This window comes from Ursus arctos, unplaced genomic scaffold, assembly GCF_023065955.2.
Source record: "Ursus arctos isolate Adak ecotype North America unplaced genomic scaffold, UrsArc2.0 scaffold_21, whole genome shotgun sequence".
In the NCBI taxonomy this organism is placed as follows: Eukaryota; Metazoa; Chordata; class Mammalia; order Carnivora; family Ursidae; genus Ursus; species Ursus arctos.
Genome location: NW_026622886.1, coordinates 8,475,705 through 8,503,556, shown reverse-complemented (window position 1 = coordinate 8,503,556; position 27,852 = coordinate 8,475,705). Strand labels below are relative to the sequence as shown.

At 41.1% G+C, this 27,852-nt stretch overlaps 1 protein-coding gene across 5 annotated transcripts; it reads right to left on the bottom strand.

The window, feature by feature from the left end:
• Positions 1–419: 419 nt before the first annotated feature.
• PRDM4 (PR/SET domain 4) lies at positions 420–27,272 on the bottom strand. 5 transcript variants are annotated; one of them, XM_026499734.4, is made up of 12 exons: positions 27,172–27,272; positions 26,548–26,814; positions 22,307–22,440; positions 20,213–20,398; positions 17,925–18,719; positions 14,107–14,256; positions 12,998–13,116; positions 11,709–11,794; positions 10,728–10,855; positions 9,766–10,080; positions 8,481–8,649; positions 420–2,114 (listed from the first exon to the last, which is right to left on the bottom strand). In XM_026499734.4, exons 2-12 carry the CDS (start codon positions 26,556–26,558, stop codon positions 1,802–1,804), a joined length of 2,406 nt encoding a protein of 801 aa, XP_026355519.2. In that variant the 5' UTR covers positions 26,559–26,814; positions 27,172–27,272; the 3' UTR covers positions 420–1,801. The 5 variants fall into 5 exon arrangements, with proteins under 5 accessions (XP_026355519.2, XP_026355518.2, XP_048073874.1 ...); XM_026499733.4 differs by lacking the exon at positions 27,172–27,272 and adding an exon at positions 27,004–27,152; XM_048217917.2 differs by lacking the exon at positions 9,766–10,080 and having other exon boundaries at positions 27,172–27,259.
• Between the last annotated feature and the right edge of the window lie 580 nt (positions 27,273–27,852).

The following is a 27,852-nucleotide window of genomic DNA, read 5'->3' as shown; positions in this document are numbered from 1 at the left end:
TAGTTCAGCACCAACAGTGTCCTGGCAACAGAGGTGGCCTGCCACCAGGATGCCTTTGGCAAAAGCCTATTTGGAGCTGCCCCAGTCCCACCAGCGCCATCTGACAGAGGCTTCATGACCCAGTATCAGCAGCCAGCTCTAACCACCACCACCTCACCCCACCCCTCCACGGTACACCCACCAAAGTTCTCCAAGAAGGCAGCAGAGTCAAGGCACTCCCTTAGGGAGGACAAGCGCTGGAGAGGAGAATGGGAACCACTGTTATGCAGAAATACATTACAATATTATCCCAAAGTTATGCCACTTAGAAAATACTTCCACCACTTCTAACCATAGAAAACAAAACCAAGCTATACCTAATTTTCCCCTAAATGACACATGCTTCTTCTTCCACAAAATGAGATTACGGGAAGCCTGTATTTTAAAAAAGGTTTTTATTTTAATCCTTCCTAGAGGAATACAGATTTGAATGAAATACATTCATTCCATAAATACATTAGCAGCAAAACCCTCCCACCAGAGTCCACTCTTCTCCAGCCCCGAGGCTGCACCTGAGAGCTGGGGCATGTTCCATCAACTGTCATCTCAAGGATGCGTCTGCTTCTTGCTGAAAGCAGGAGACGCATGTGAGACCAGGTGAAAGACTAGATGGATGGATGAATTAACTAAGCTGGGACCCTGAAAACACACCCATGTGGTGACCATCAAGCCTCCTATACCTTAAACATCCGTTGGCACCCACCATGCTTAACTGATGAGATCCTTCACCACAGACAACTGAGGTCTAACCTCGCAAATGCACCAATGTGCTTGAAATCATTTGTCATTCCGAGTTGGCAACATTTTAATGGTGTCTTGTTCTTTTTCGTGGGATAAGCCAGATATAAAGGATCATTCCCTCCTTTCCATGGTCCAAGGTACCACTGTGCCAGCTGAGTCCACGTGTGCTTCTTGTCAGGAGAAAATCCAGCAGGCATTATGTGATTCATTACACCTCCAGCTCCCCTTTGTCTAAAGGCTTTACTGGAGACAGAGAGAGACATGTCTAAACCTACAAAGATCTCTAAGGAACAATAAGCAGGTGTCTCAACCTGGCTTCCATCAAAGCTAGCTTTTTTGGACACTGGCCCAGATGTCTCTCCTTTTCCTTTCTCCACCATTGCCTGTTGCCTGGCTGGTCCTTTTTTATCTGCCCTCTAGGCATCTGCTGAAATTTTGGGAAGCAAGATCTACCCTAAACTCCCAAGTAGCCAAGAGAGATTAAGGCAGGTGGTGCTTTAAACTTGTCAGCTGAAGTCAAAGTAACAAGCTTACGCTGCTGTGTTCAGTCCATTCCAGGATGACTTAAGTCACAACAGTCTATATAAAACACAACCCCAGAACCACAGTCAGCAATCGGGAGGACTGTGAGGCAGGGACCAAGTTTAGAGTGCTACCACATCACAGGGCCAGGAGGAAAATGCAACAACGAAGAATTTAAAATAAATGATTTGTTTGGGTGGAGGACAGCTTTGACTCAGGTATAAACGCATCACCCAGTTTATCATGTAAATAAGGAACGGACTTCAAAAGCTGACACTTTCCTCCCCATACATCACTGAAAATAGTTTACCTGCTCTCTTTTCCCAATCTGCTCTAAAGTGTTTTCATTAGGATACTCTTCTATAAGTGCTTTATCCATCCCCACTCGACTGTTGGCTGGAAGAAAATCAGAAACCATTTTATATAGAAACCACTGTAGTGGATAACTGGCTGGATATTGTTTTTCCCTTTTGCATTTTCCACCCAAAATAGTTGGCTTTTACTTATGTGCCGAGAGAGACTCATCCGCTGAATACACAGCACTGTTAATCCGACAGTCTTCTGTCCCCACAGAGTCTGCCAGCTCTTCTTCCTCTGAGTCATCCTCCTCCTCCTCCTCCTGTGCTGATGAACTGGAGGTGGGACCTTTGCAGGTTTTTAGGTGGCGGGTGAGATGATATTTGGTAAGATAAGCCTTTGTACATTTTTCACAGACATAATCCCGTTTTCCTTCGTGAGAATTGAGATGTTTCTTCAAGTGATTTGTTCTCAAGAACAGCTTATCACACTTGGGACACTTGATCTGGCGTTCTCTAAGAGGAACACAAGAAAAAAACATTTGATTTGGGGTTACAAATGACAACTGAGGCACACACTTTTTCTTCACAACCTCAGGTCTTTGTCAGAGGAGCCCTACCCATCTAGAATCAGACTTGTTGTTGTTGTTGTTGTTGTTGTTGTTGTTTAAAGTAGGCTCCATGCCCAGGATGGAGCCCAACACCAGGGCTTGAACTCACAACCCTGAGATCAAGACCTGAGCTGAGATCAAGAGTCGGATGCTTAACTGACTGAACCATCCAGGTGCCCCCAGGCGATGTATCACATGGAAGAGTCATAAAACATTACAGTTTAAACAGCATAGACTGAGTTTGCCTATACAGATCACACTGGATGTATCTCCTTCGTGTTTGATGTTATGTAGCCGCAAATTCCAGTAGTTTGTTCCCTTCCACTGCTGTATATACTACTTACAAATATACCACAACTTATCTGTGGTACTGGATTTGTCTTTTGTTTATGGATGTTTTGGTGCCTTTCAATTATTTATCATCACAGGAAAAACCACTATGGATATTTCCATACTTGTATGTTGGTCTGTACATGCATGAGTTTCTCTAGGGCATATAATCAGGGCAGTATAATTAGATCAAAATATATGCACATCTTCAACTTTACTGGATAATGTTAAACTGTTTTCCAATATGGTGATATTTCTTTTAAAATTTTAAGTAATGTCTACACATGGGACTTGAACTTACAATCCCAAGATCAAGAGTCGCATGCTCTACCAACTGAGCCAGCCAGGTGCCCCTCCAATGTGGCAGTATTAATATACATGCCCATCGACAGCCACTTGGGAGTTCCTGTTGCCCCACATTCTCAACAATTGGAAGACTCAAATTTGAACATTTGTGCCAACTGGCCAATACATAATGGGATCTCACTATGGTGTTAACGGTATCCCATATAACAAAAAATTACCCAGCTCAAAATGTCAGTTGTGTCAAGGTTTGAGTAACCCTGGCTTAGAAATTTTAGAGCTGAAAAAAAAAAAACAAAAAACCCTAAGAAATCATGTAGACCAGGAATTTTTTAACTCTTTTTTTGAGCAGCTGAACCCTATGTCTTAAAGGCTTAATATGCAAAACAGATAAAAGGAGGTTAAAATCCTTGAAGAAGTGGTAAGGTGCACTGAGAAGTTCTGAAGTCTGGCCTCTTTAGCATTTCTACCCCCTTCTCCCAGCAGGAGAGGGCACTGAGGGATTCTGTGGAGCTACCGGATGTGGAAATCTAAGCACCTGGCTTCACAGAGCTTATGTTCTAATGGAGGAGTTACACCATAAACAAAAAATATGAAACATCATATCAAATAGTAAAAAGTACCATGAAAAAAAAATGAAACCAGGTAAGAGTGATGGAGTTCTATTTTAGATAAGGTAGTCAAGGAAGGCCATGTTGAGATGACAACATTTTTGAGCAAAAACCTGAATGAAAGTAGGAAGACAGGGAGATGTCTAGGATAGGGGATGTCTAGGCACAGGCAGTTCAGGGCAAAGGTCCTGAGACTGGAGTTTTCAGTATGCTGAAGTCTCATCAATGTGGCTAAAGCAGAACATGAGGAGAAAGGTAATAAAGACGAAGTGGGAGAGGCAGCCACATACCACTGCCACACCATGAAGGGACTTCCACACTACAGGAAAAACCTTCTAACCCAAGTATGATGGGAAGCCACTGGGGAATGATTAGCAGAGACAAACACAGTCTGACTTATGTTTTAAATGGATCACTCCAGTTATTACGACAGAATACAGTGTTTGTATGCTCATTCTGGGTAGAACAGGAGCAGAGCGGCTGGCTGGAAGACTACTGAGATGATCCAAACAAAAGATGCCGGCGGTCTGGACTAGATAAAGCTGAACTAAGAATGGAAGACTGAGTTAAAGATAGCTCTGAGGTGTTTGGCTTGAGCCACTGAGATGAATGGTGGCACCATTTACTGAGCTGGGGAACACTGGGGGAAATTCAAGTTTGTGGAGGTAATATTAAGAGCTGAGTTTTGGACATACCAGGTTTGAGTTGCCTTAGTGGACATCCAAAACCCAGAGATGCTGAGTGAATGGTTAGATATAGAAGGCTGAAGATATAAATCATAAAGATGGTATCTAAAAAGCCATGGGACTAAGGAGATGACCTAGGTAGTAAGCATCCCTGCTCCTGCTCTCCAGTTGCTCTTTCTGAGGGGAAGGGCAAAGTCAGTCTTTGCCACATGCCTCATATTCTCCTCATACTGTGGAAGAGGAACTCCTGCATTTGGCTTTAGGGCTGTAGCTAGGTTTTTTCCTAAGCAGATAAACAAAATGAATTCCAATACTACTATATCCATTTTGAAATGTCTAAAGATAAAAAATACAAACATCTAAAATTTTACCAATCATCTCCACAGGAAATTTACAGTCTCATTCAAAAATATTTTGACTGGGGACACCTGGGTACCTCAGTCGGTTAAGTATCTGACTTTTTTTTTAAGATTTTATTTATTTATTTAAGAGAGAGAGTGACAAAGATAGCAGGAGAGCACAAGCAGGGGGAGTGGAAGAGGGAGAGGCAGGCTCCCCACTGAGCAGGGAGCCTGACACGGGGCTTGATCCCAAAACCCTGGGATCACGACCCAAGCAGGAGGCAGACACTTAACCAACTGAGCCACCCAGGCTCCCCAAAGCATCCGACTCTTGATTATGGCTCAGGTCATGATCTCACGGTCATGGGATCAAGCTCTGCATCAGGTTCCACATTCCATGGGGATTCTGCTTGAGATTCTCTCTTCTCTCCCTCCTCTGTCCCTCCCTACCATGTGCACAGATCTCGCTCTCTCTGCTTCTCTAAAATAAATAAATCCTTAAAAAAATATTTTGAGTGAGTACTACTTCTTAATTATGAATGACTTACACACTAGGTTAAAGCTTTGATGGTCTAAAAATTTTTTATCCCATGGGAGTGTGGCAAAGAGGATTATGTTACATCATTGTGACAAAGAGTCCAGATCCACACTTAAGAGAATTGTTTTCATTGGTGAATACCTGATTAAGCCAATTCTCAAACCCAATGGAGAGAAACAGTTATACCACTAACCTCAGAATAACTTATATTGCATTATGCTGTGAAATGGCTACAGGAAAAGCAAGTGCAAATTTAGGCATCACTTGAAAGAAGAGAAAGTCAAGGTGAAGGAAGAAAATAACTTCATTTATTAATTATAATTTATTTATAAAACACAGAACAGATCATATCTGGAATACTGTGCTCACTCACTTCTGGGTACCAAATCTGAAACCAGATGATAAGAGGGAAAGCTACAGAAATTAGGGACATTAAGCCTAATGAAAAGAAGGCTTAAAGGGAACACGACAGCAATCATAAGTACAAAAGGCCCTGAGTTTAAAGATATATTAAACCTACATGTATCATTCCAGAGGCAGGTGTAGAGTGAATGGATTAGAAGCTGACATAAGCTGATTCAAGCAAAACTGTTTCTCAAAACTAAATAAATCAGCTGTGTGGTAGGTATTCTAGAAGAAAACTATAGTACCACCTGCCAGAGACACTGTGGAAACAAGCCTTTCATTTGGATGAACTCAGTAGCTCTCGACACTGGCTGGATATCAGAGTCACCTGGGGAGCCTTTAAAAATTACCAAGGCCAGGGCTCTACCCTTAACCAGCGAAATTAGAATCCCTGGAGGTAGGGCCCTGGTACCTATTGTTTTTCACGTTTTTCCAAGTGATTATTATTAGTGCTATAGGTTGAATGCTGGTATGCCCCATCCCCCAATAAATTCATATGTTGCAGATCTAAACCATGATGTTATGGTATTTGGAGGTGGAACCTACAGGAGGTAATTAGATTTAGATGAGGTAATGAGGATTGGACCCCCCACGATGGGATAAGTGTCAGAAGAAAAGGCAGACAGACCAGAGCTCGTCTGCTCTCTCCCCCATGTGGGGACACAGCAGGAAGGTAGCTTATCTGCAAGCCAGGAGGAAGGCTCTCATGAGAACCCAACTATACCAGCACCCTGATTTTGCATTTCCAGTCTCCAGAAGGTATTTTGTTATGGCAGCTCAAGCTAACATAAGCAGCTGGACTAAATCATCCCAGAGATCTCTTTCAGCTCTAATGATGTAGAATTCTATATAGTATTTGATCATTCGTGTGTCTAATTTCTAAAAGTTCACACTAATAACGAAGCTACTTCATAAAGACTTTGTTTTAAAAAGTCATTTTGAGAGTTACGAATGTAGATCCAAACTTCTTGGATGTTTTAGTGTTTCAGGTTGCATTTTTTTAAAGATTGATTTACTTATTTACTGATTTGAGAGAGAGAAAGGGGGGGCATACACGAGCAGGGGGAGGGGCAGAGGGAGAGCGAGGAGAGAAGCAGGGTCCCTGCTGAGTGCAAAGCCCCACGTGGGGCTCAATCCCACAACCCGTGAGATCATCATCTGAGTTGAAACCAAGAGTTAGACGCCCAACCAACTGAGCCAGGTGCCCCTCAGGCTGCATTTGATTAGGAATCAGAAAAAGAGCTAACACGAAAGCAAAGTACCTAACTAAACCTTACAATAAGAATACCGAGTCTCGGGGCGCCTGGGTGGCTCAGTCAGTTGGGCAACTGCCTTCGGCTCAAGTCTTGATCTCAGGGTCCTGGGATTGAGCCCCACATCAAGGTCTCTGCTCAGCAGGGAGCCTGCTTCTCCCTCTCCCTCTGCCACTCCCCCTGCTTATGCTCTCTCTCTCCAAAAAATAAATACATTTTTAAAAATCTTAAAAAAGAAGAATATCAAGTTTCCACTGAACATGACTTTCTAAGCAGTACCTCCATAATACATTCTAATGTTTTCCCCCTTTTCTAACATTTGCTAAAAGCGGGGGGCCACAAAATCTATTCTTTTCTCTTTACCACTACCATAACTAACACAACCCATACATTTAGTACACTTGGATTCATGCAATAAATTCTTAATGAGTCTCCCAATGTTTGACCTTCTTCAGTCATCCTGACCTGCTGCCAGAGTAATCGTTACAAAATGGACGTCTCACCACGACATCCTCTTCCTTAAAGTCCTTCAACATTTACACAACAGTGTGAATACACTTAACATTATTGAACAGTATACTTAAAAATGGTTAAGATGGTGAGGCTCCCAGGTGGCTCCGTCAGTTTAAGCATTTGATTTTTTTTTTTTTTAAAGATTTTATTTATTTATTCGACAGAGATAGAGACAGCCAGCGAGAGAGGGAACACAAGCAGGGGGAGTGGGAGAGGAAGAAGCAGGCTCATAGCGGAGGAGCCTGATGTGGGGCTCGATCCCATAACGCCGGGATCACGCCCTGAGCCGAAGGCAGACGCTTGACCCTTGTGCCACCCAGGCGCCCCAGGCATCTGACTCTTGATTTCATCCCAGGTCATGATCTTAGGGTTGTGAGATCCAGCCCTGGGTCGGGCTCTGCACTGGGCATGTAGTTTGTTTGAGAGTCTCTCTTTGCCCCTCCCCCATCCACCTTCCCCTCTCTAAAATACAAGTAAATAAAATTTAAAAACAGTTAAGACGGTAACTTTTATGTTATGTGTTTTTTACTGTAACTAAAACACACACCCAGCACAGTGCCTGCTGCATGGGGAGGTAAAATCCTTCAGCGGCTCCCCATAATTTCCAGAAAGAAATTTAATTTTCCTAGTTGGATAAAAGGTTCATGACTTCACTGCCACCTCTCTCTCCATCGTTCTCGCAGGCACACTATGCTCAAACTGTAAAGACCACTTGCGTTCCACAGTCCTTCTCGTATCTGTGTTTCTAAACATGTCTAGAATAATTCCCACCCCTTACCCTTCTTTGCCTCCCTGAATAATTCTAATTTATCTTCTTTAATACTTAGCTCAGACTACCAGGAAGCTTTTCAGGACACCCTGGCTGGTTCTGGGACCCTCTTCCACAGCCTCTCAGGATCTGCTGCTTACTCTAACTACAACGCGGTATGGTAATGCTTTACTGTTCTGCCTCTCTTACTCGACTCTGAGCTCTTTAAAGACAAAGTCTATGTCTTTCATCTCTGTATTTTCACCACTTGGCATAATGGTGGGCATCAAGGAGGTACTTAAAATTTTTTATTTGTTAAATTAAATGAGATTATGTGTTGAAAAAAAATACAGACAGAAGTGAAAAATAAGAAAAATAAAGTAAACAAGTGAACTCTTCCAGAGTACAACTAAAAACTTAGATTTCCAACCTTTGCTCGGCTATGTGAACACAGGGAGCAGCTACCAAGGTAGGAGACGAGTCAGCACTTGCAAGCACTCAAGTTCACCACCTGAGAAGAAGGTGGGCTGTGGGGTAACTCACTGTGTGTGGATGAGCACATGCTGCTTGAGGTCCTGCCTCCGCATAAACAACTTGTCACAGTAATCACACTTGAGATTCTTCTCGCCCGTGTGGATAACCATGTGGGACTCTAGGTGAGCCTTCTGGGTGAAAGACTTGTCACACAAAGTACATCTGTAGTTCTTCTGACCTGCACATTAACCCAAATTGCCACACGGTGAACAGAACAATCACTAGCATTCTCGACATGAATAGACACACGTATGGGTATGTGGCAGAGGCAGGAATGAAACAGAACTGGTAACTGGAGGGCTATCTACCTAGAATCAGTCAGAGAACATGAATTTATATTCTGCAACAAAGGCCAGTGAAGCTAGTAAATCTGACCTCCTTCTAGGACCACTTACCTAAATGCCTATACATATTTTCTTACTGTTTATAGCTGGCACATGATATGAAATCTGAAATTACTTATAATCCTAGCAACCAACCTAACCCAATTATGTTTAAAAAATCCCATGAATTGTAGCATTTGTGTACAGACAGACATACTTTTACAACCTAAATTTATACTTTTCTCTTTTTTAAAACATATGACTTCATAAACCAGGGGTGAAATAAAATCCTTCTAAGAATGCAGCAATAAGATTACTCTAAGTCAGGGACTGGCCAACCTTTTGTAAAGTCTAGTCTGTATCTGGAGCTTTGTGGGTCATATAGTCTCCATCATGACCACTCAGTCTTAAATGCAAAAGGATAAGGAAGAATTTTACTTTCAAAGATTTGGAGAACCAATGACCCAGCCAAGAAAACCGAGACATCATCAGTTACTTTGCAGTATGTATTTAAAAAATACGTGCTAAAAGAAAGGGGTTGGTTTGCACAGCACTTAGTAAATGAAAACTCAAAAAACAAAATTTGCAGTGCTGACTGAGCAATATTCACAGGAAAGAAACTGGCTCTGGCCAGTGACTAGGAATGAGCTCTACGCGAGGCTCAGAGTGTTTCTACAGAATTCCCTTTGCTTTCAGTCCAAACACGTGCATCAACTTCCTGATGAAGTCCAATTTTTCCAGTCACCTTCAAACCACGGTGGGGGCACTTGGCACGTGAAACATCACAGTAACAGGAGCTAACACTCTCTGAGGTAACGCAATTATCCCACCAAGATTTATCACCCAGTGAAGTCCTGCTGTCAGCTGGACTCTCACGTCTTAACTCCACCTACAAGACTAGCTAGCTGCAATTTACTACGGCAATTTCTAACTGTTGTGAAATTCCATTTTGATGGTCTAATACGACTTACCTGTATGTATCTTGAGGTGGGTCCGCAGGTTGCTGGGATCACTAAAAGCCTTGCTACAGAAATCACACTTGTGGGGCTTCATACCCATGTGACCCATAAAGTGGACATGAAGTTTGGAAGGAGAAATAAAAGCCTGGGGGCACATTGAGCACTTCCACTTCCTTTCTTTGCTGTGGCTTGGCCCATGGCTGCTGCTGTGGCCCTGGCTATGAAGATGGTTATGGATGTGGCTGGTAAGGTGAGCTTTGAACTCTGTATAGGAATTGCACTCCTTGCCACAGTTACAGAGGTGCACATCTGGGTGTTCGGGAACACCTTCAAAAAAAAAATTACTCAATGTCTCCTCGTACTTAAATTTTAAAACCCATTCTTGATATTAATAATGTTGCTTACAATTCTCCATTCTACCAAAATTTCCATCTTGCCCACTACCTATAAAACTAAAATGTCTTCTTTAATACTCTATTCCCAGCATCTCACATAGTGTGCTGGGCACAAAGGAAGCACTTACAAATACTGGATTATAATACATCTTTCCTAGGCAAAAAGCTTTTGTTAAAAAAAATTTTGTAGTACAAACGCTTAAACATTGCTTGTCATCAAGACACAGGGCAAAGAAAAAGACTATGAAGGTTAACTCAATTAAAGGACATTTCCTGTTCTTTATGAACTTAAATTACAATGGTACTGGCTCAAGAAGGCAGCCTCGGGAACTTCAAATACCCCAAACCAAAATCTTAACACAGAAGTTCCTTTCATATGAATACTGCTTATTCAGTAACATTCAGCTTGTGAAGAACCTCACAGATTTCAACACTTCTAACATAGGGGTAAAATCCTGCTTTTATACATACGGATGTGATTTGCTTCAGCTAACATGTGAATCATTACCAAAACTACTTCTGGTCCTTGGTGTTTTTACTACACTAGAATCAGAAGAAGTAAGTCTTATAGTAACTTACCAATCTGCTGAGCATAATCCCGGCTGTAATAAAAAAGCAGTTCATTTTCAGGAGGAATATCTTGTGAGGTGCAGAAATAGATTTTTCCATCATGGGGATAAGCCACCAAATTCTGCTCTTCCCGGTTCCTAAGTTATCATATTTAATAGATCAAGCATATTAATTTTGAAATATATACTAAACACATCATATCCCTAAGCAAAATTCTGTTGATATCAAAACTTAGAGATTTTCTTTGGGTCATTTTTCTAATTCCCTATCCTATTAGGAGGGACGTAGAAACAGAATTCTTACTTCTGTACATCAGCTGATTGCCCTTTACAGTCAGAAACACTAGAGAGTTCATTACTGGAAGTATGAAAATTAAATAAAATTTAAGTTTTAAAAAAGCAACAGGATAAAGACACAGAGATAGATAGCTGAACAAGAATTAACTACAACAATGGCCTGAGGGTTGACCAACGGCAGACACGGATATAAGGAGCAGGTACCCACTTGAAAATTCAATGATGACTGTATTATTCTTTACTATGCTGGTAGGTTGAATGAACTATTTATTTAAAAAAAGGATAACTTCTGTTTTGATTGATAATCACCATTAGTCAACAACTACTGGAGTGAAAAAGGTAAAAAGCCTTAGGCCTGAACATATGTTTATTTTTTTTTTTAAAGATTTTATTTATTTATTTATTTGACAGAGATAGAGGCAGCCAGAGAGAGAGGGAACACAAGCAGGGGGAATGGGAGAGGAAGAAGCAGGCTCACAGCGGAGAAGCCTGACGTGGGGCTCGATCCCACAACGCCGGGATCACGCCCTAAGCCGAAGACAGAAGCCCAACCGCTGTGCCACCCAGGCACCCCTGAACATATGTTTAGACATCAGTATAATCCGGAATTTTTGGCTCTTACCTATTTTATGTAAAGCTTCCTATTGAAAAACATCCAAATCTTAACTCTCTCTTCATCCAAGACTACTCTTACCTGGCTTTGCGCACAAACATCATCCAATTACATTCATTTTCATCAGTTGTAATGATGCAGAATTCTAGGACACCGTTGTGGTACATCTGCCAACAGAAGGCAAACACACATGGCAAATGAACTGACAGGCAATGCAAAGTGCTACCGGACTCAGGCTAGCAACAATCTCATTGATTCTGCAGTAGGCCTCTGCTTTCCTAGTCAGTGTGGAACTCCACAGCTGCCTTCTCACACATTTGTCATTTCCCCTGCCCCCATTTCCAGCAATGTAATAAAGACCACTGGAGACCGACAGTTAGTGCTCAAGGTATAGAATGATCTTGCTCTTCCATTATTCACATTTTGGCTTGACTGGGGGGGGGGGAACCAAAACCAGTCTATTTGTCTTCATCACCTACCACATGGTGACAAGGAGTGACTAAACAGACATCAAGGTCACAGAACCATCTCTTCTCATTCTTTTTCCAATGGACCTAGCGTTCTTCTGTATTCTTTTTGGATACCAAAATTCATGTCCCCAATGCTGGCAGCACCTTACCTTTCCAATCATCACAAGATCCACTTTCCTCTCACTTCAATTTTACAGGCATCATTCCCAATCTACTGACCACAAGTGAATCTATATAAACATGTTAAAGGAATAGCTGTTTATGTCAAGACCTTGCATTTCCAGGATTCCCATTAGAAAACTAGAGAAATGATCCAGGGCACCTGGGTGGCTCAGTCAGTTGAGCATCTGCTTTCTGCTCAGGTCATGATCCCAGGGTTCTGGGACTGAGCCCAACATCCGGCTCCCTGCTCAGCGGGGAGTCTGCTTCTCCCTCTCCCTCTGCCTCTCCCCATGCTTGTGCTCACTTGCTCTCTTAAAAATAAATAAAATCATAAAAAAGAAAAGAAAAGAAAACTAGAGAAATGCTCTTAGCTTCCAATCCCAGAAATGTTTCCCAAGCTAACTATTTGAGGAATGTTTTAGTTGATTACAAAATAAGACTTTCATCATATAAACGAAGTCCATGTCCTCAGCTCCCTAAAGTAATTAAAATGAAGAATCACTGGATTATCTAATAAAAGGAAGACTGAGAACAGTTTATTTTCTAAATTCAATAGCTGGTGTTTCGCTAAATATTGTAATTTGGCTACAAAGAACAGAAAGGATGGGATATTAAATAAATGACTGACATGCGAAAGGCACCATATGAGTCTTGGCCAATTTTGCTTTTACTCATTTTTAACTACCTCACTACAGTAAAAACATCCAAAAGCCACAGAAAAGCTTCACAAACACTGACCTTCCAGATATGGTTGACTGCCTTGTCTGTCCATTCTGCTACTTCCATGGAGTGGCTCTGTTGGCCAATGAGAGGCCCAAAACAAGTGCGCACAGGAATGGTTTCTCCAGTCCACACACCTATCAGTGAAAAGACACCGACTGCCCAATCAATGATTTAAGCAACTAAAAGGATACACAAGAGAGGGTGGCTTAGCTCATGTAAAGAATTTTATCTTCAGTGAACCTATGAACTACAGATATTCCAGCACTCCTGTGAAGTCGCTAAGTCTTATGGGTTCTATCCTATAAATATGGAAAATGTAACGAGCAGATTAAATGGGGCTCAGAAGAAACATGGAGGGTGAGAAGCAGTATCAGAAATCCCTAAACCCAGTATAATATACAAGGAACCAAACCAAGTCCCTCCGAGTGTTATTTTGGAAATTAATACCTAAAAAAGACTAGAGAACATTACTCAATTATAAAAATATAAAGCAATTACTAAAAAATAAATCAAACTTACAAAATTATCTGTGCTTAAAGCACTGCTCAATATTATCTAAACTATTTTAACGTTTTCAACGGACTCATACCCAAACTACAGCTGAAAAAATAATGAACCTACCTTGATATTTTCAAAGAAATGGCACAGTAATTCAGAAACCATTTGAAATTCAAATATGGGTAACCAAACTCTGGCAATCTATATTTCTTATTCCTTTTTCCTAAGGAGTATTAGACAATTTATGAATATTTGATCTAACTATCTTTTGTGACAAAAGGTTATCAGTGATGAATTTTCCATGTTTTATAAAAGAAACTTAAGTTTCAAGGAATGTTTTGTCATAATTGTTACAGAATGATACAGCCAAGAATAAAAGTTTTCAGACTCAGGCCATAATTCTTTCCTTTATTCGATTCTGATTCTAAGAAAGGGGAACTTTCTCAAGAAAGTTTCAGCTTGATTTATTGCTATCACTGGACAAATATTCCTAGAAGGATAAATCTTAAGCTATAAATTAACTTCTGAATCAACCAAATAATGACTGAATTATACATATCCACTTTTACAACTCTACCCTACAAAGGAAGAGAACTGACAGGCTTTTATGGTTCCAAGGTTCTTACCAACTTCTGCTCCCACAACTGACTGCCGGAGAACAAGCTGCTTTGGGAGAGAAAGCCTCGCTCTACTCTCTATTGGAGTGTCAGGAACAAAAGTCACTGGTCCGTGATCAGGGCAGTCTGAGGGATAGGCTCGGTCACAGAGAGTGCACCCTGTGCATAGGAAATTTGAGAGACACAAATGGGGTTAGTTCAAGCAGCCTAAAGTACCACCTGCTTTCTTATTTAAATGCTAATTACTAAAGTGTAACCAGTAAGAAGCAAAGTTCTAGTAAAAAATACTCTGATCAGGGGCACCTGGGTGGCTCAGTTGGTTAAGGGTCTGCATTTGGCTCAGGTCATGATCCTGGAGTCTGAGGATTGAGCCCCACATGGGGCTCTGAGCTCAGCTGAGAGGCTGCTTCTCCCTCTCCCTCTGCTCCTCGCCCTGCTAATGCTGTTTCTCTCTCTCTCGCAAATAAATAAAATCTTAAAAAAACAAAAAAACAAAAAACCCTGATCAAAGAATCACCTTCTTACATTGAGATACATATCCCACTCTTACATCTCTCCCCAGTAAGATCTGATTTTTTTTTAATCTCACAGGACAATTTTACTATTCAATCCATAAGAGACTAACCAAAAAGTAACACTACATTAATTCAAGAATAAAGTACATTGTTTCTTACATAAAGTAGATACATAATACCTTTAGATATGATATCTAAAGTCCCAAGATTCCAATTCTACCAAACTATATGAGGAAACGGGAGTTGAAAAGCCATCATGCAAGCCAAAACAGAGATGACAATACAGGTCAACAGAGTCAGAGACAGCTACACCACTGTTCGCTTTTGCTTCACTATAAACAAACCGGTCACCTAGGTTTCAATGATAGATTCTTAAGACAAGAAAAATATAATTGGCAAAAAAATGCTCTTAGGGACAGTAGGTAGAATCTTATTCTTGCAGACATGTTTGCTTAAAATTCTCAATTTCTTACTGTTCCTATGTTCTTTTTGCATTGTCAGAAAGGGTGCTGCTCTCTATGGCTACCGTAACTTCACTTTTACAAGCTCACGAGTGTCACTCTCCATAATTCTGTTTCTGTTAAGGAACAGTATACATGACCCTACCCATAGATGATTATGTTTGACTTTCCAAATTCATCTACAAAATAGCTGGAGTACATCAACCGCAGAACCACAGCCACCTGTCTTTTCTTCCTAAGCAATCATTAAACATTTCTCCTTAAAGGACATAAAATAGCAGCAAGTTTTCGTATTTTGGCAAAGCAGAAAAAATATCTTACTTCAACTACTACTTGACTAAAAATTCTTTGAACATCAGATTAAAGATCCCCTACACTTGTCCCCCAATGCTCTTAACAGGAAACCATTCTAAATCTCCACACAAAGGAGATTCGGATTTCGTACTGCAAAAAATGCTTAGAGGTTTCTCTGAAAACACACAAATGGCCAATGAGAACATGGAGAGGTTCAGCCTCGTCACTAGGGAAATGCAAGTCTAAACCACAATGAGATGCCACCTCTCACCCACTTGACAGCCAGTACGGCGGCTCTAACAGAAAGTGTTCAGAAGATGTGGAGAAACTGGAACACTCACACACTGACGCTGGGAATTCAAAATGGTGCAACACTTCAGAAAACAGTCTGGCAGTTCCTCGAGAAGTTAAACACAGAGCAATTCCACTCCTAAATATACGTCCAAGAGACTTAAAAACACCGTTCATACAAAAACTTGTACGTAACTGTTCATAGCAGCATTACTCCTAACAGCCACAGAAGAAACAACCCCATGTTCATAACTGAAAGGCAGATAAACAAGATGTGGTAATAGCCACACGACGGAATACTACTCAGCCCTAAAGAGGAAAGTACTGATATGTGCTACAACACAGATGAGCCAGGAACACATTAAGACGACACAGAAAGCCACATGTTGTATGTTTCCATTACCTGAAGTGTCCAGAATAGGTGAATCTATAGAAAATAGATTAGTGGTTACTTGAGAATGGTGGTGGGGAGGGAGGGGGTTAGAAGGGCGGGAATGATGAGCGAGTGCTAATGGGTTATCTTTACAGGGTGATAAAAACGTTTTGGAGTTAGATAGTGGTGATGCTTGCATAACCTTGTCAATATACTAAAAACTGCTCAACTGTACACTTTAAAATGTATATGTGAATTATATTTCATTTTTTTAATTTTTTTAAGATTTATGCACATGAGACAGAGAGAGAGAGCATGAGCAGAGAGAGGGAGAAGCAGACTCTCTACTGAGCAGGGAGCCCGACGTGAGGTTCGATCCCAGGACCCTGAGATCATGATCACTCACACTAGGAGATAATTTCACCCCACTTCCATGGATATGATTAATGTTTTAATGCTCAGGATCCCCGAATATTTGCAGGCAGATCTCTGGGCTCCAGATTAAAATTCTCATTAAACATCTCTCCTGGGTATTTTACAGACACTGAAATCAACATGTCTGAAACCAGACTCATCATCACACCTCAAAAAAAAAAAAAAAAGTAGTCCTCCTCCACCATTCAATATCCTACTGAGTGGTACCAATATCCACCTAGTTTCCCATACCAGAAACCAGGGATATCTCCTTAACCCGTCTTTCCCCCAACTTCAACCCATCAGCAAGCTCTACCAAGTTCTCTTTAAATATTCCCCACTTTCCTCATCATTACCTCTACTCTAGGTTAGAAAATCACCTTCCACTTAAATTATGGCATCATCTCCCTTACCTATGTACTCGCCTCACACTGCCGAGAGCCCCCATCCCAAACCTCGTACTCCTTAAGACCCTTGACTGGTCTTAGAAGACCCTTTGTATTCTAGCTCCTACTTCTTTCTCATCACCACCATATTATGCTTCAGCAATTCCGAACCACACAAAATTCTTTTAGCTCTAGGCACTTACGGATGCAAACTCCTGTCTGGGACGCTGTTCTTCCAGACACTCAGCTGCCAACATCTTTCTTGTCCTTCAGGTCTGTGCTAACATATGCACTGCCTTCCCTGGTAAGTCTTCCTATTCCTTCCATGGCGTGGTTAGATGCTCCCCCTCAGGCTCTTTCAGACCTCACACTTAATCCAATCTTCCCACATCATACTATATTGCAATAGCTTGTTTACTTGCCTATGCTTCCCATCGGACTATAAGCTCTTTTAAGGCAGGTGTTGTTTCTTGCAGACTGTTTCCTACCCTGCATCTACCACAGAGGCTGGCATAGAGTAAGCACTCAACGTTTCCTGCATGAATGAAGCATGTAGTGACACCAACAAATCAACAGATATTGCTTTTTGTTATTGTTGCCCCATAAAAGAACTTTTACATACCCAACTACAGTAATTTATATGCATTCTGAGCAAAAATAAAAATTGCATTTGCATCTTCCTACATTTTTCCATGGGGATAAAAAAGTACACATGATCTAATAAATGTCTTACGGTGAAAAGGCACACAGCATGACATACAGAATACCTCACTGGTTTACTTCTATAATAACTCTATCTGAAACCCAGGGAAATATCCTGAATAATACTAGGCTGACCTTATCTGTAAAATACAGAAGGAAACGACTACAGTTTCCTTACTTCAGAATACTGTAAGAATCAACAAAATGTCTGTATGTCATTAGGCTTACTTGAAGAAAAGGCACATTAACATAAAGGACAATACACAAAGAAAAACTCTGAAGTCTAGTTACTTTCTATACGCCCTTAACGCCTGACTTTGTGACTAAACCTGTTAGAGACGATGGCCCTATCTACCAATATTTCCAAAAGAAAAAGGCTAAACACACTCACAAATTGTAAACAAGGTTGCCATATTTTCCTTGTTTGAATTGGAGTCTTCCATTTGCAGTGAAGGTGGTACAAAAGAAAGACTGTCTGAAGATACATCTACATGACCTGTCCCCATAGCAACCTCCTGGGTGATGGAGGAGACAGCCACAGGTTCTAGGCTTAGGCCAACTTCATGGAGGGAAACAGATTCTAGGGAGGCGAGGTTGTGTGAGGTAGAGAGTGCCACGCTTACAGAGTTGGTGCTCATGGCCACGGTGTGAATGGAGTCACTGAGGGCACTGTCAGACATCCCGTTGACCCGACTTGCAATGTGGTCTGTCTCCATGACCACAGGGAGCTCCAGACCATTCCCATGAATGGGTAGCACACCACCATGTCCTACAGTGTCTGCTGCAAGGTTGTTGCTCACAGAATCTACAGACAGAGGTTCATGACTTCTGGAGCCATTTGGGATCTGGGAATGCTCGCCTGCAACACCATCCATTGTAAGTTCTTCTGCCATTCCATCTGTAGAGATTGGGCTGGTAACCCTAGAGACGTTCTCCATAGTGATTGTTGTGTCCAAGGCCACCTCATGGCCATCACTGGGATGAAGACTTTGGGCACCATGTGTGTTCACAGAACGAGAGTCTATTGAAACAATGCCTGGTTCTAATCCAACATTTCCATTGGACTGATAGGGATCTAGAGTTGAAGCGTTATTGGCGATAGATAATGCTGTATTACCATCAACATTTATAGAATTAGGGTGGATATACTGAGGAGGTGGTCTGTCAGCTAAATAAGATAAAATGCCTGAGAAAAGGAAAAGATGAGATATCAGAGACTTTTTAGTACATCGTTAAATACAAGGAATTCCAAATACTAGAAACTATATTCCTTACAAATATAACTGAATTAATCTCTTACCTACTTCTTTGGTTTAACTGAGATATATATATATATTTATTTATTCTATAGAAATAGCAACGTAAGTAGACCATAAAATAATCATTTACCTCCTTATTTGGTTAAATTGACATATACACTTTATAAATAGCAACATACATATACCATAATTTAGTTTTCCCCATGAAACAGAAACTGTAAAAGATTAACTATGTTCCTTTGAAGTCACTGGAAATTAAGCATTTAAATGATGCCTTCAATATATACATAATCAGAATTCCTGAAACCAAAATGCTGAAATTTGTTCTATAAAAGTTAAAAGGTAAAATGATTTAAAAGCAGATCTTCCACATGAGAAATTTAATTAATTTAAGAAAATTTAAATATAACTAAGTTTTAAGTTATTAAACTATCATAGCACATTAGGGTTCTATTCAAAACAAAAGTCACAATGGAATCTGCTTTATTAAAACCAAAAGAAACATTTGAATACACGTGCTTATAAGGATGTGGTGAAATGGTTCTTGCTGCATTGCCAGTGGGAGTGTAAATCACTAAAACCTCTTTGGAAAGTATATATATTAAGAACCCCCAAAATATTCATATGCTCTTGCACAAGAAATTCCACTTAGGATAATCTTCCCTAAATGCATTTTATAGATAATATACACAAAGTCATTGCTCTAATAGTAACAAGAACCTAGAAAAACCAAACTGTCCAACAATGAAGATTGATACGTAAATAAACCGTGGAATATCCATTCAGCAGGCTGTAATGCAGCATTAAAAAGAATAGTTATGAAAACCATGCAGCAGTTACGGAAAATAACTAAAAATGCAGAAAAATGTGAAGTGGAAAAACATAAAGATACACAATCGTATAAATAGTACAGTCTTAATTACGAAAAATAGTAAAAATCTATACACCAAGATAAAAGGCAGGAAGGAAGTACACCAAGAAGATGGATGATGGGACTAGGAGTGGTTCTCCTATTTACTACATTTTGTAAAATAAACATACACTTAGAATAAAAAAATCAGTAAACTTGAAAAAAAAACTTTAATTTATAATAAACAATGACACTAGCAAGACATGTGGTTGACAAGGAACTGCAGAATTATAAAAAACTGAACCAAGGAACTACTGGAGGAAAAAGGAGAAAAACTGTTTATGTGCTATTAAGAAATTAAATCTAGTTAAACTGATATATTAATAATGTGTTATCTGTACATTCTAAGAGGAAAGGTACAAAAATATATATATTTTTTTTTTTTTCCCACCTAGAGATTAATATCCAATATTGAGAAACAGAAAAAAGTGTTATTCAAGTCTTCAAGTAGGGAGGTTAAGAGGAGGCTCTGTTCTTTCTTCTAATGTCCCAAATAACCATAATACTTACCAGGTAGAATGGTTCTGAAGTAACTGCTCTCCAGGTGGGGGTAAGGTGGTGGAGGTAGGGTGTAGTTTCTTTCGGGCAACCCGCACATCACCCCTCGATCCCCAATACCCATTGGGAGCATCAGAGACAAAGCAGAAGGCAAAGAGCTCAGGGAGGGACCCAAATTTGGAATCGCCACTGGCAGGCCTACAAAAAAGTGGGTTTTTTCCTCAATTAAAAGAAAGTAAGTACTTAAAAACTCTCTCTATAATCACTGGCTAAACTCTTAGGAAGGTTTCTTCATATGGGGGGGAAAAAATCTCACCTATTAGCCTTTTATATCCCCAGATAGTATTGTGCATGCGGACATCCACAAATATGTCTTAAAGGTAGTTCTCAAGTTAGTTTTAAAATGGTCAAGTTGATCTTCCAGTTGTCTGTATTCTTTTAAGTATTAAAACATTTAATTATAATTAAAAATCTAGTTTAAATACAATTTAAGAGAATAAATCACATAGAGATAAAATGGGGGAAAACACCAAAGTTCACAGGAGTGGTCTCTAAGTAATGATATTACGAATTTTTTTTTATTATTTATATTTCCCATTTTATATGGTGAGAATGTTTTACTTTTTAAAAATTCTTAGATATGCTTATACTTGGAAGTTAAATGCAAAACTGTACAAATATACTTTCACATAGTCTTTTGTACATGTGCTATATTTTGTGATTAAAAAATTTAAACTTTAGATTATACCTACCTTGGATTATAGCTGCAAGGTATAGAAGTGAATCTTACTATGCCTAAGTATAACAATGAACACTCACTAACTCAAGCAGTGCCAGTTTGCATTATTTTTGCCAGTGGCAGTGTTTTTTAATACGCTTTTCCTCCATAACAAGAGTGTTGACTAAAAGGAATGCCTAAGATAATCAAATGACTAAACTACTAATAAAATTTTTTTAATTTCTTTTGTGGACACTGAAAGTAATGTGGAGACCCTAGTTTAGATGAATTTATTTAGCTGCTGCATTTTAGTAATTAAGCAGGTAGTTTCCCTATGGAGAACTATTTAAACAACTTGAAGACTTAAAATACCCTTATTTTTTTAAAAAATTTTATTGTTAAGTAATCTCTACATCCAACGTGGAGCTCAAACTTACAACCCTGAGATCAAGAGTCACATGCTCCACACTGACTGAACCAGCTAGACGTCCGCATTAACTCTCATTTTGATAAAGAAAACCCATTACATTACAATGTCACAGATCATTAAGAATAAATAGCTTGTCTCTTCTATTTCTAAAGAAAAAGAAAATAAAGCAAATAAAAAGGTTTTACCAGTACAGTGATGGGGAGAAATGAGCTTTTTCTATACTATTCCTGAGTACTGAGGCTCATGGGAGTCCCATGTAGGAGCTCCGTCTCTGGTACCTCCTCTTTGAATTCTAAGCCTGGTGCGTTTGTTGCCAGTTTCAGATATAATAAAAAAAATAAAGCTCAATTTCTCTTATTTTCTGGGAACAGTTAGAATAGCTTTCATTCTTTCTATTAACCCAGGGACAGAGTACCAAGGGTGTGAACCAAATGAATGGATAAACATAGATAAAATGCCAAGTCAACTACATCTCTAGATAAAGGTCACCAACCCCACAAGAGGACTAAGCAGAAAAAACTGCTACTCCTAGCCACCAGAACCTCAGTAATCCACAAAAACATTGTTTCCATGATGCTGCCACATGTGGAACTGATGTTCACACCTGCTTGGCTTCTCCTTAACACTCTTAAAGGGGCTCTGTCTCCCTTTAGACTTCACTGTAGAGTTTGTTTTAACTCACTCAAAAGAATTTTTACTAATTCTTTTTACTAAGAGTTACAGTGATACTGGGTCTGAATTAGATTATTAACGGTGTGAAGAAGCACCATATTTCCTCCATGGATTAGATTTTATTAAAATTCTTTATAAAAATCTTAATAATATCTGCCATATAGCAAGGCTCATTATGTAAGCCTTGCTACATACTTTAAAAAAATTTACTTCGTATTCTCTTCCTACTCTCCACTTGATCATGCAATTAAGTGCTGAAATCCAGTCGCTCTCCCTTACTACTCACCCGGGGCAGGGATGGCATTGTGAGTGGGTGAAGCAGCCAACCCTAAATGACTCCCTGAGACTGGCAAGGCATTGCTCACAGAGGATGAAGTCAGCTGCTCCATCCCCACTGGGCTCAGGTTCATTTCATTCATCCTAAGAAAGAGCACACACAACCCGTTAGGCAAAATCCTACCTCAGTGATTCCACTTAAGTTACTGAAGAATCTGAAACGATGGGGGTAGGGAAATGGGAGCTGACCAACTACTACCTCATTTTTATGCTCACAGCTCTCTGAGACAGTGTCCTATTATTCCTACTAATAAGGAAACTGGGATTCAGAGACATTAACTCAGTCAATGTCACAAAGCAGAAATAGGATTGAACTCAGATGCACTCTGTTCCAAACCCTATGCACTCTGCCTGAAGCAAACTGCAACCCTCAGAGCACATGGCAGTAAGAGTTTGGTTTTTTTTCAATCATCCAAGTTTTTTCTTTCACAATATTTTCTTCAAACAGCCTCTTATTTCAAACCAGACTTCTGCAGTTTGTTTTAACTCACTCAAAAGAATTTTTACTAATTCTTTTTACTAAGAGTTATGGTGATACTGGGTCTGAATTAGATTATTAACGGTGTGAAGAAACACCATATTTCCTCCACAGGTTAGATTTTTGTCAAAATTCTGTATAAAAATCTTAATAATATCTGCCATATAGCGAGGTTCATTATGTAAGCTTTGCTTATATATTTTACTTCATATTCTTTCACCAATTCTTCAAAATAGAGTAAATGAGGAAACTTGGCTCAAAGAAGACATGTCATATGCCTCAAATCCTAGCAATTAGGTAGAAGAGCACAGATCATGCTGCAAAACTGCCAAAAAGTTTCTCAATACATCAATCCTTTTTTTTTTTTTTTCTTTCTTCTTCTTTTTTTTAATCTACAGACCATTTTTGTCAGGCCAAAAAATCTGAGAATCACCTTTTCTATGCAATCTATCTTAGTTATCATTAACAATGTTATCAGAATACACTGGTTTGAACAAGATGCTTGCTATTGGAGGCCATCAATAACTATTAGTTCCTGTATCAGAATTTAGAGACTGCCATATTATAAACATTATAATGTCAAGAGGCTAGCCAACAGGTTATCCAAAGGTTACTAAAGACCTCCAGTCCCAGGGCACCTGGGTGGCTCAATCGGTTAAGTGTCTGCCTTCGGCTCAGGTCATGATCTCAGGGTCCTGGAATAGAGCCCTGCAGCCCTGAGTCAGGCTCCCTGCTCAGTGGGGAGGCTGCTTCTCTCTCCCCCTCTGCCCCTCCCCCCGCTAGTGCTCACATGTGTGTATGCACGCACCTGAGCGCTCTCTCTCAAATAAATAAATAAAATCTTAAAAAAAAAAAAAAAAAAAGACAGGTGCCTGGGTGGCTCGGTCGGTTAAGCATCTGCCTTTAGCTCAGGTCATGATCCTAGAGTCCTGGGATGGAGTTCCGCATCAGGGTCCCTGCTCAGTAGGGAGCCTGCTTTTACCTCTACCATTCCCCCCTGCTTGTGATCCCTCTCTCTCTCTCTCAAATAAATAAAAATCTTTAAAAAAAAAAAAAAAAAGGACCTCCAATCCTATATTGAGAATAAGTACAGGGAACAGTAATGCAAGTTCGGTGTGTGCCTATCTACATGGGAGGAGTGAAGAAGGAAAGGAGGAATCAAATGGATCTACATATTCCTTAGCAGTGAAAGCAAACCCAAATAGGTTTTAATCTGAAAAAATGGCAGTATCAGCTATCAATAAATCTGAAAATAATAGCTCACACTTATTACTCCCTTACTGTGTGTAAAGCACTGACCTAAGTGATTTACATGTAATTATTTTACCTAATCCTTATAAATGCTGTGACGTAGGTATTATTCTTGATCCCATTTTAGAGATGAGAAAACAGACCCAGAGAGGCTAAAAACTTAACCCAAGATTATATAACAAGTGGCAGAGTTGGGATTTTTTTTTTTTTTTTTTTAAAGATTTTATTTATTTATTTGACAGAGAGAGAGACAGCTAGAGAGAGAGGGAACACAAGCAGGGGGAGTGGGAGAGGAAGAAGCAGGCTCATAGCGGAGGAGCCTGATGTGGGGCTCGATCCCATAATGCCGGTATCACGCCCTGAGCCGAAGGCAGACACTTAACCGCTGTGCCACCCAGGCGCCCCCAGAGTTGGGATTTAAATCCAGGTCTGCCAATTTAAGAAACCTAAGCCAAATCATTGTTGTGCACTTGAAACTAATATAACATTGTATGTCGACACCTGAAATTAATAAAGCGCTGTATCAACTACAATTAAAAAATATTTTTAAGATTTTATTTATTTAAGAGAGAGAGAGCAAGAGTGAAGGGGGGTGGGGAAGGGGGAGGGCAGAGGGAGAGTGCGAAGCAGGCTCTCCGCTGAGCTCTCCTGATGCAGGGCTGGATCCCAGGACCCTGAGATCATGACCTGAGCCAAAGGCAGATTCTTAACCAACTGAGACACCTAGATGCCCCTACAAAAAAAAAAAATTCTAAAAAAGAAACTCAAGCTCTTAACTACAATTAGATAATTACACTAAAAGAAACATTTTGCCTTTTACACAGTTCCAATAATTAGGATCTGTGTATTTATATTGTGGGTTGTGTTTGAAGTCTCACGTAGACCTGTTCCTGCACTATTCTACATCCACAGGCTTTAATCTTACCCCAGGCCACATATCTCATAAAACTAAACTCTCAGACATTAATAAAATGAACAAACCCAACAGTAGAGAATAGGCACTCTGAAATATTTGACTTGGATGGAGCAATGCATTTTCATCCTTACTAGAGAGGCAACTAGAAGCAAATGACAAATGAGGAACAGCTTATGAAGGACAGCACAATAAGTATAATCATGCTACAAAAGAATGCAAAAAAAAAAAAAAATCCTTATAGCCTAAAGAAACAATAGCTAACTTAATTTTGCAAGTTTCTAGGCGTGGGTTGGTTTAAAACTTTTCCTGTAACTTTTTATAGCTACAAATGTAACTACAACTTTACAACCACTGGAACAGTCAGTTACAACAAACAGCTTACAATAATTTTTTTAAGTACACCTAAAAGTCTATAGCTTCAAATCCCATTCTAAAAATTCCTGAATATTAATCTGTGTACCGAATCTCCAGATAAAAATCAAAATGGTGTTTCTAGGTTGACTCCTAGGCCTTCTCAAACCAGTTCAAACCAGAGTTTAATGTGAGAGGCTCAGCAGATTGCTGCTTTGTTGTGAGTCACTAAAATGTGATGACCTCAGCAGCCATAAACCAAAGGTACCCAGTATCTCACAGAAAGAAAGCAGATGAAGGGAATTTACAATATGATCCTCATTAAGACCTTCTCATTCTAAAGTGCAATTCTGTTCTACCTACCTTTCTCACAGGAGTTTCTGGGGAGCAATCTTGGAAGAAGGGCCAAAATCACTACACCAACCTCTCTCTTCTTCCCTACTCATTCCCGGTAAAATCATTTCTTTCACACTTCTACACTTTATGTGTGTGTTTCTAACTGACCTAGGAATAAACCATTTGCCAGTTGCTAATCTTAGGACTTTTTCTTAGAATCTTGTAACTTTTTCTTAGAATGACATATAAGAAGCTAACTGAAATGCAGCCACTTTGCCAAATGCAATGGACAGTTTCAGCAACTTCATTGAATTTGTTTTATCTTCCTCATCCTAAACATACAGCCTATGAAAGGGCCCCAAAAGAACAGCCAAATATAACTATATCTGGCATATTTCTGGACTGGCATGGTATCATTAAGTACTTGAAACAGCAGGAAATCTGCAAAACTAGTAACTTAATTTCTACCTGCAAAATTAAGAACTTCTCCACATTACCATCCGAGCCATAGGGTAACCAGCAAAATTCAAGGTGAAGCATGGTGATAAACTAAAAATACATCTGGAATCCAGATCAAGATATTAAATGCTCAAATAACTCAAAGGCATAGGGAAAATGTCAATGAGCCAAGAATCAATGTGTGGCTATTTGAACTATTCACATTTGGAGTAAATTTGGTTGAATGAGAGTATATTCAACCCAACTCTGGTTTCTTGATCCTTTTGGGACATAAATCCATTTGCAAGCCGTACCTGTAACCTTCCTCCCATGGCACCAAAACCAAACAAAGGCATTCTAAACTCATTTGCCAAATGTTTTCCAAAGATGTCACCTGAGCGGAACCCACCAAGCCACTCACCTGTGATGCATCTGCTTGGGGCCAAGTGTCAGAGAAAAGAACACACGGGTGGCGGGGAACCGGCATCAGGGATTGCGTTCCAGGGTCACGTGCTACCGCATCTTCCTTACAACCGCTGCACAAACACGGCCACTCGGCCCCGCGGCCGCCCGGGGCCGCCCAACTTCTCCCGAGGGCCGGCGGCCGCGCACCCTGCCGCGAGATGGGGCATGACGGGAGTCACCCGGGGCTTTTCCTCCAGAAGCTTCGGGAGGGGGGCTGCCCAACCTGGGAAGAGGGGAGGACAAGGGAGGTCACCAAAACGGGGAAGACGCAGTCCCCGTCCCCTCGCCACTGGAAAGCCCAGGCGCTGCGGACACCGCCTCCCAAGGGCGGCCGGCTGACTCGCCCGCCGGCGTGGGGCCCGCAGGCCCTGCCGCCCTCGCCCCGCCCCGGCCGGGCCCGTGCGCAGCCCACCTGCCGGCCGCGCGGGGGGCGCGCGCGCCTGCCCCACCGCTTTGTTCCTCATCCGGGCAGAGCTCGCCTCGGGCCCTCCCCGCCCGCTCGACCCCCGCGCCCCGGGGGCCGCTGGCCTAACGTTTCCCGCCCGGCCCGGCCCAGCCCGCCGTCTCCTCAGGGCCGCACCCTCCGAGGCGCGTTTCCGGCTCCTCAGCCACTCGGGGCGCCCGCCGCTCCGCCCCTCGTGCGAGCGCCCCTCCCCGCCTTGGCCAGCTAGCGCAGCCTGCGTTCCGGCACCCCTCCCCCAGCCGAGCCCCTTCTACGCGTGCGCACCGCGGGGACCCGGGCCTGAGGGTGCCTGGCCGCGAGAGGCTCCGCTGGGAGCGCCGCGTCTCAGGCTGGCTAGATTGCGTCGAGCGCCGAGCTATCGACCCACCGTTGCTACGCAACCAGGGGCTACTGTGCAAGTAGCAAGTGGGTTCTGAGTCCCCTAAATCCTCAGACTCAAGGTTTCGGTCTTCTTAGCATTCTCCTACTAGGGACGCGTGGGTCCACGCAAGCCCCAAAGATTCGAAGTAAGGGACTTAGCCCAAAGATTTTGGCGCTGTTGCCCCGGAGGAATTGGGAGTCTATCTTGAATAGTTTTCACCTTATGTTACACCTGAAGGTTGCCCAGTTTCCCTGCTTCAAGTCATAAATGGTGGTGTGGGATTTGTACAAATTTTCTTCCCCTCATCTCTTTGCCCTTCTTCTCTCCTGTATGCCAAGCACTGTGCTAAACTCTAGGAATACTGAGATGGGATCATCTTTCTCTAAAGTCAAGTTTGTGAGGACTGGACATTAAAACTACAACAAACTGCCTGGTAA

Excerpts from the sequence above, each read along its gene's own strand:
- PRDM4 (XM_026499734.4), bottom strand. Across the intron at positions 10,856-11,708 it reads ATGTTTGTGCGCAAAGCCAG|GAACCGGGAAGAGCAGAATT; the intron begins GTAAGAGTAGTC and ends ATGATAACTTAG. Across the intron at positions 8,650-9,765 it reads CCACCTCAAGATACATACAG|GTCAGAAGAACTACAGATGT; the intron begins GTAAGTCGTATT and ends GTTAATGTGCAG.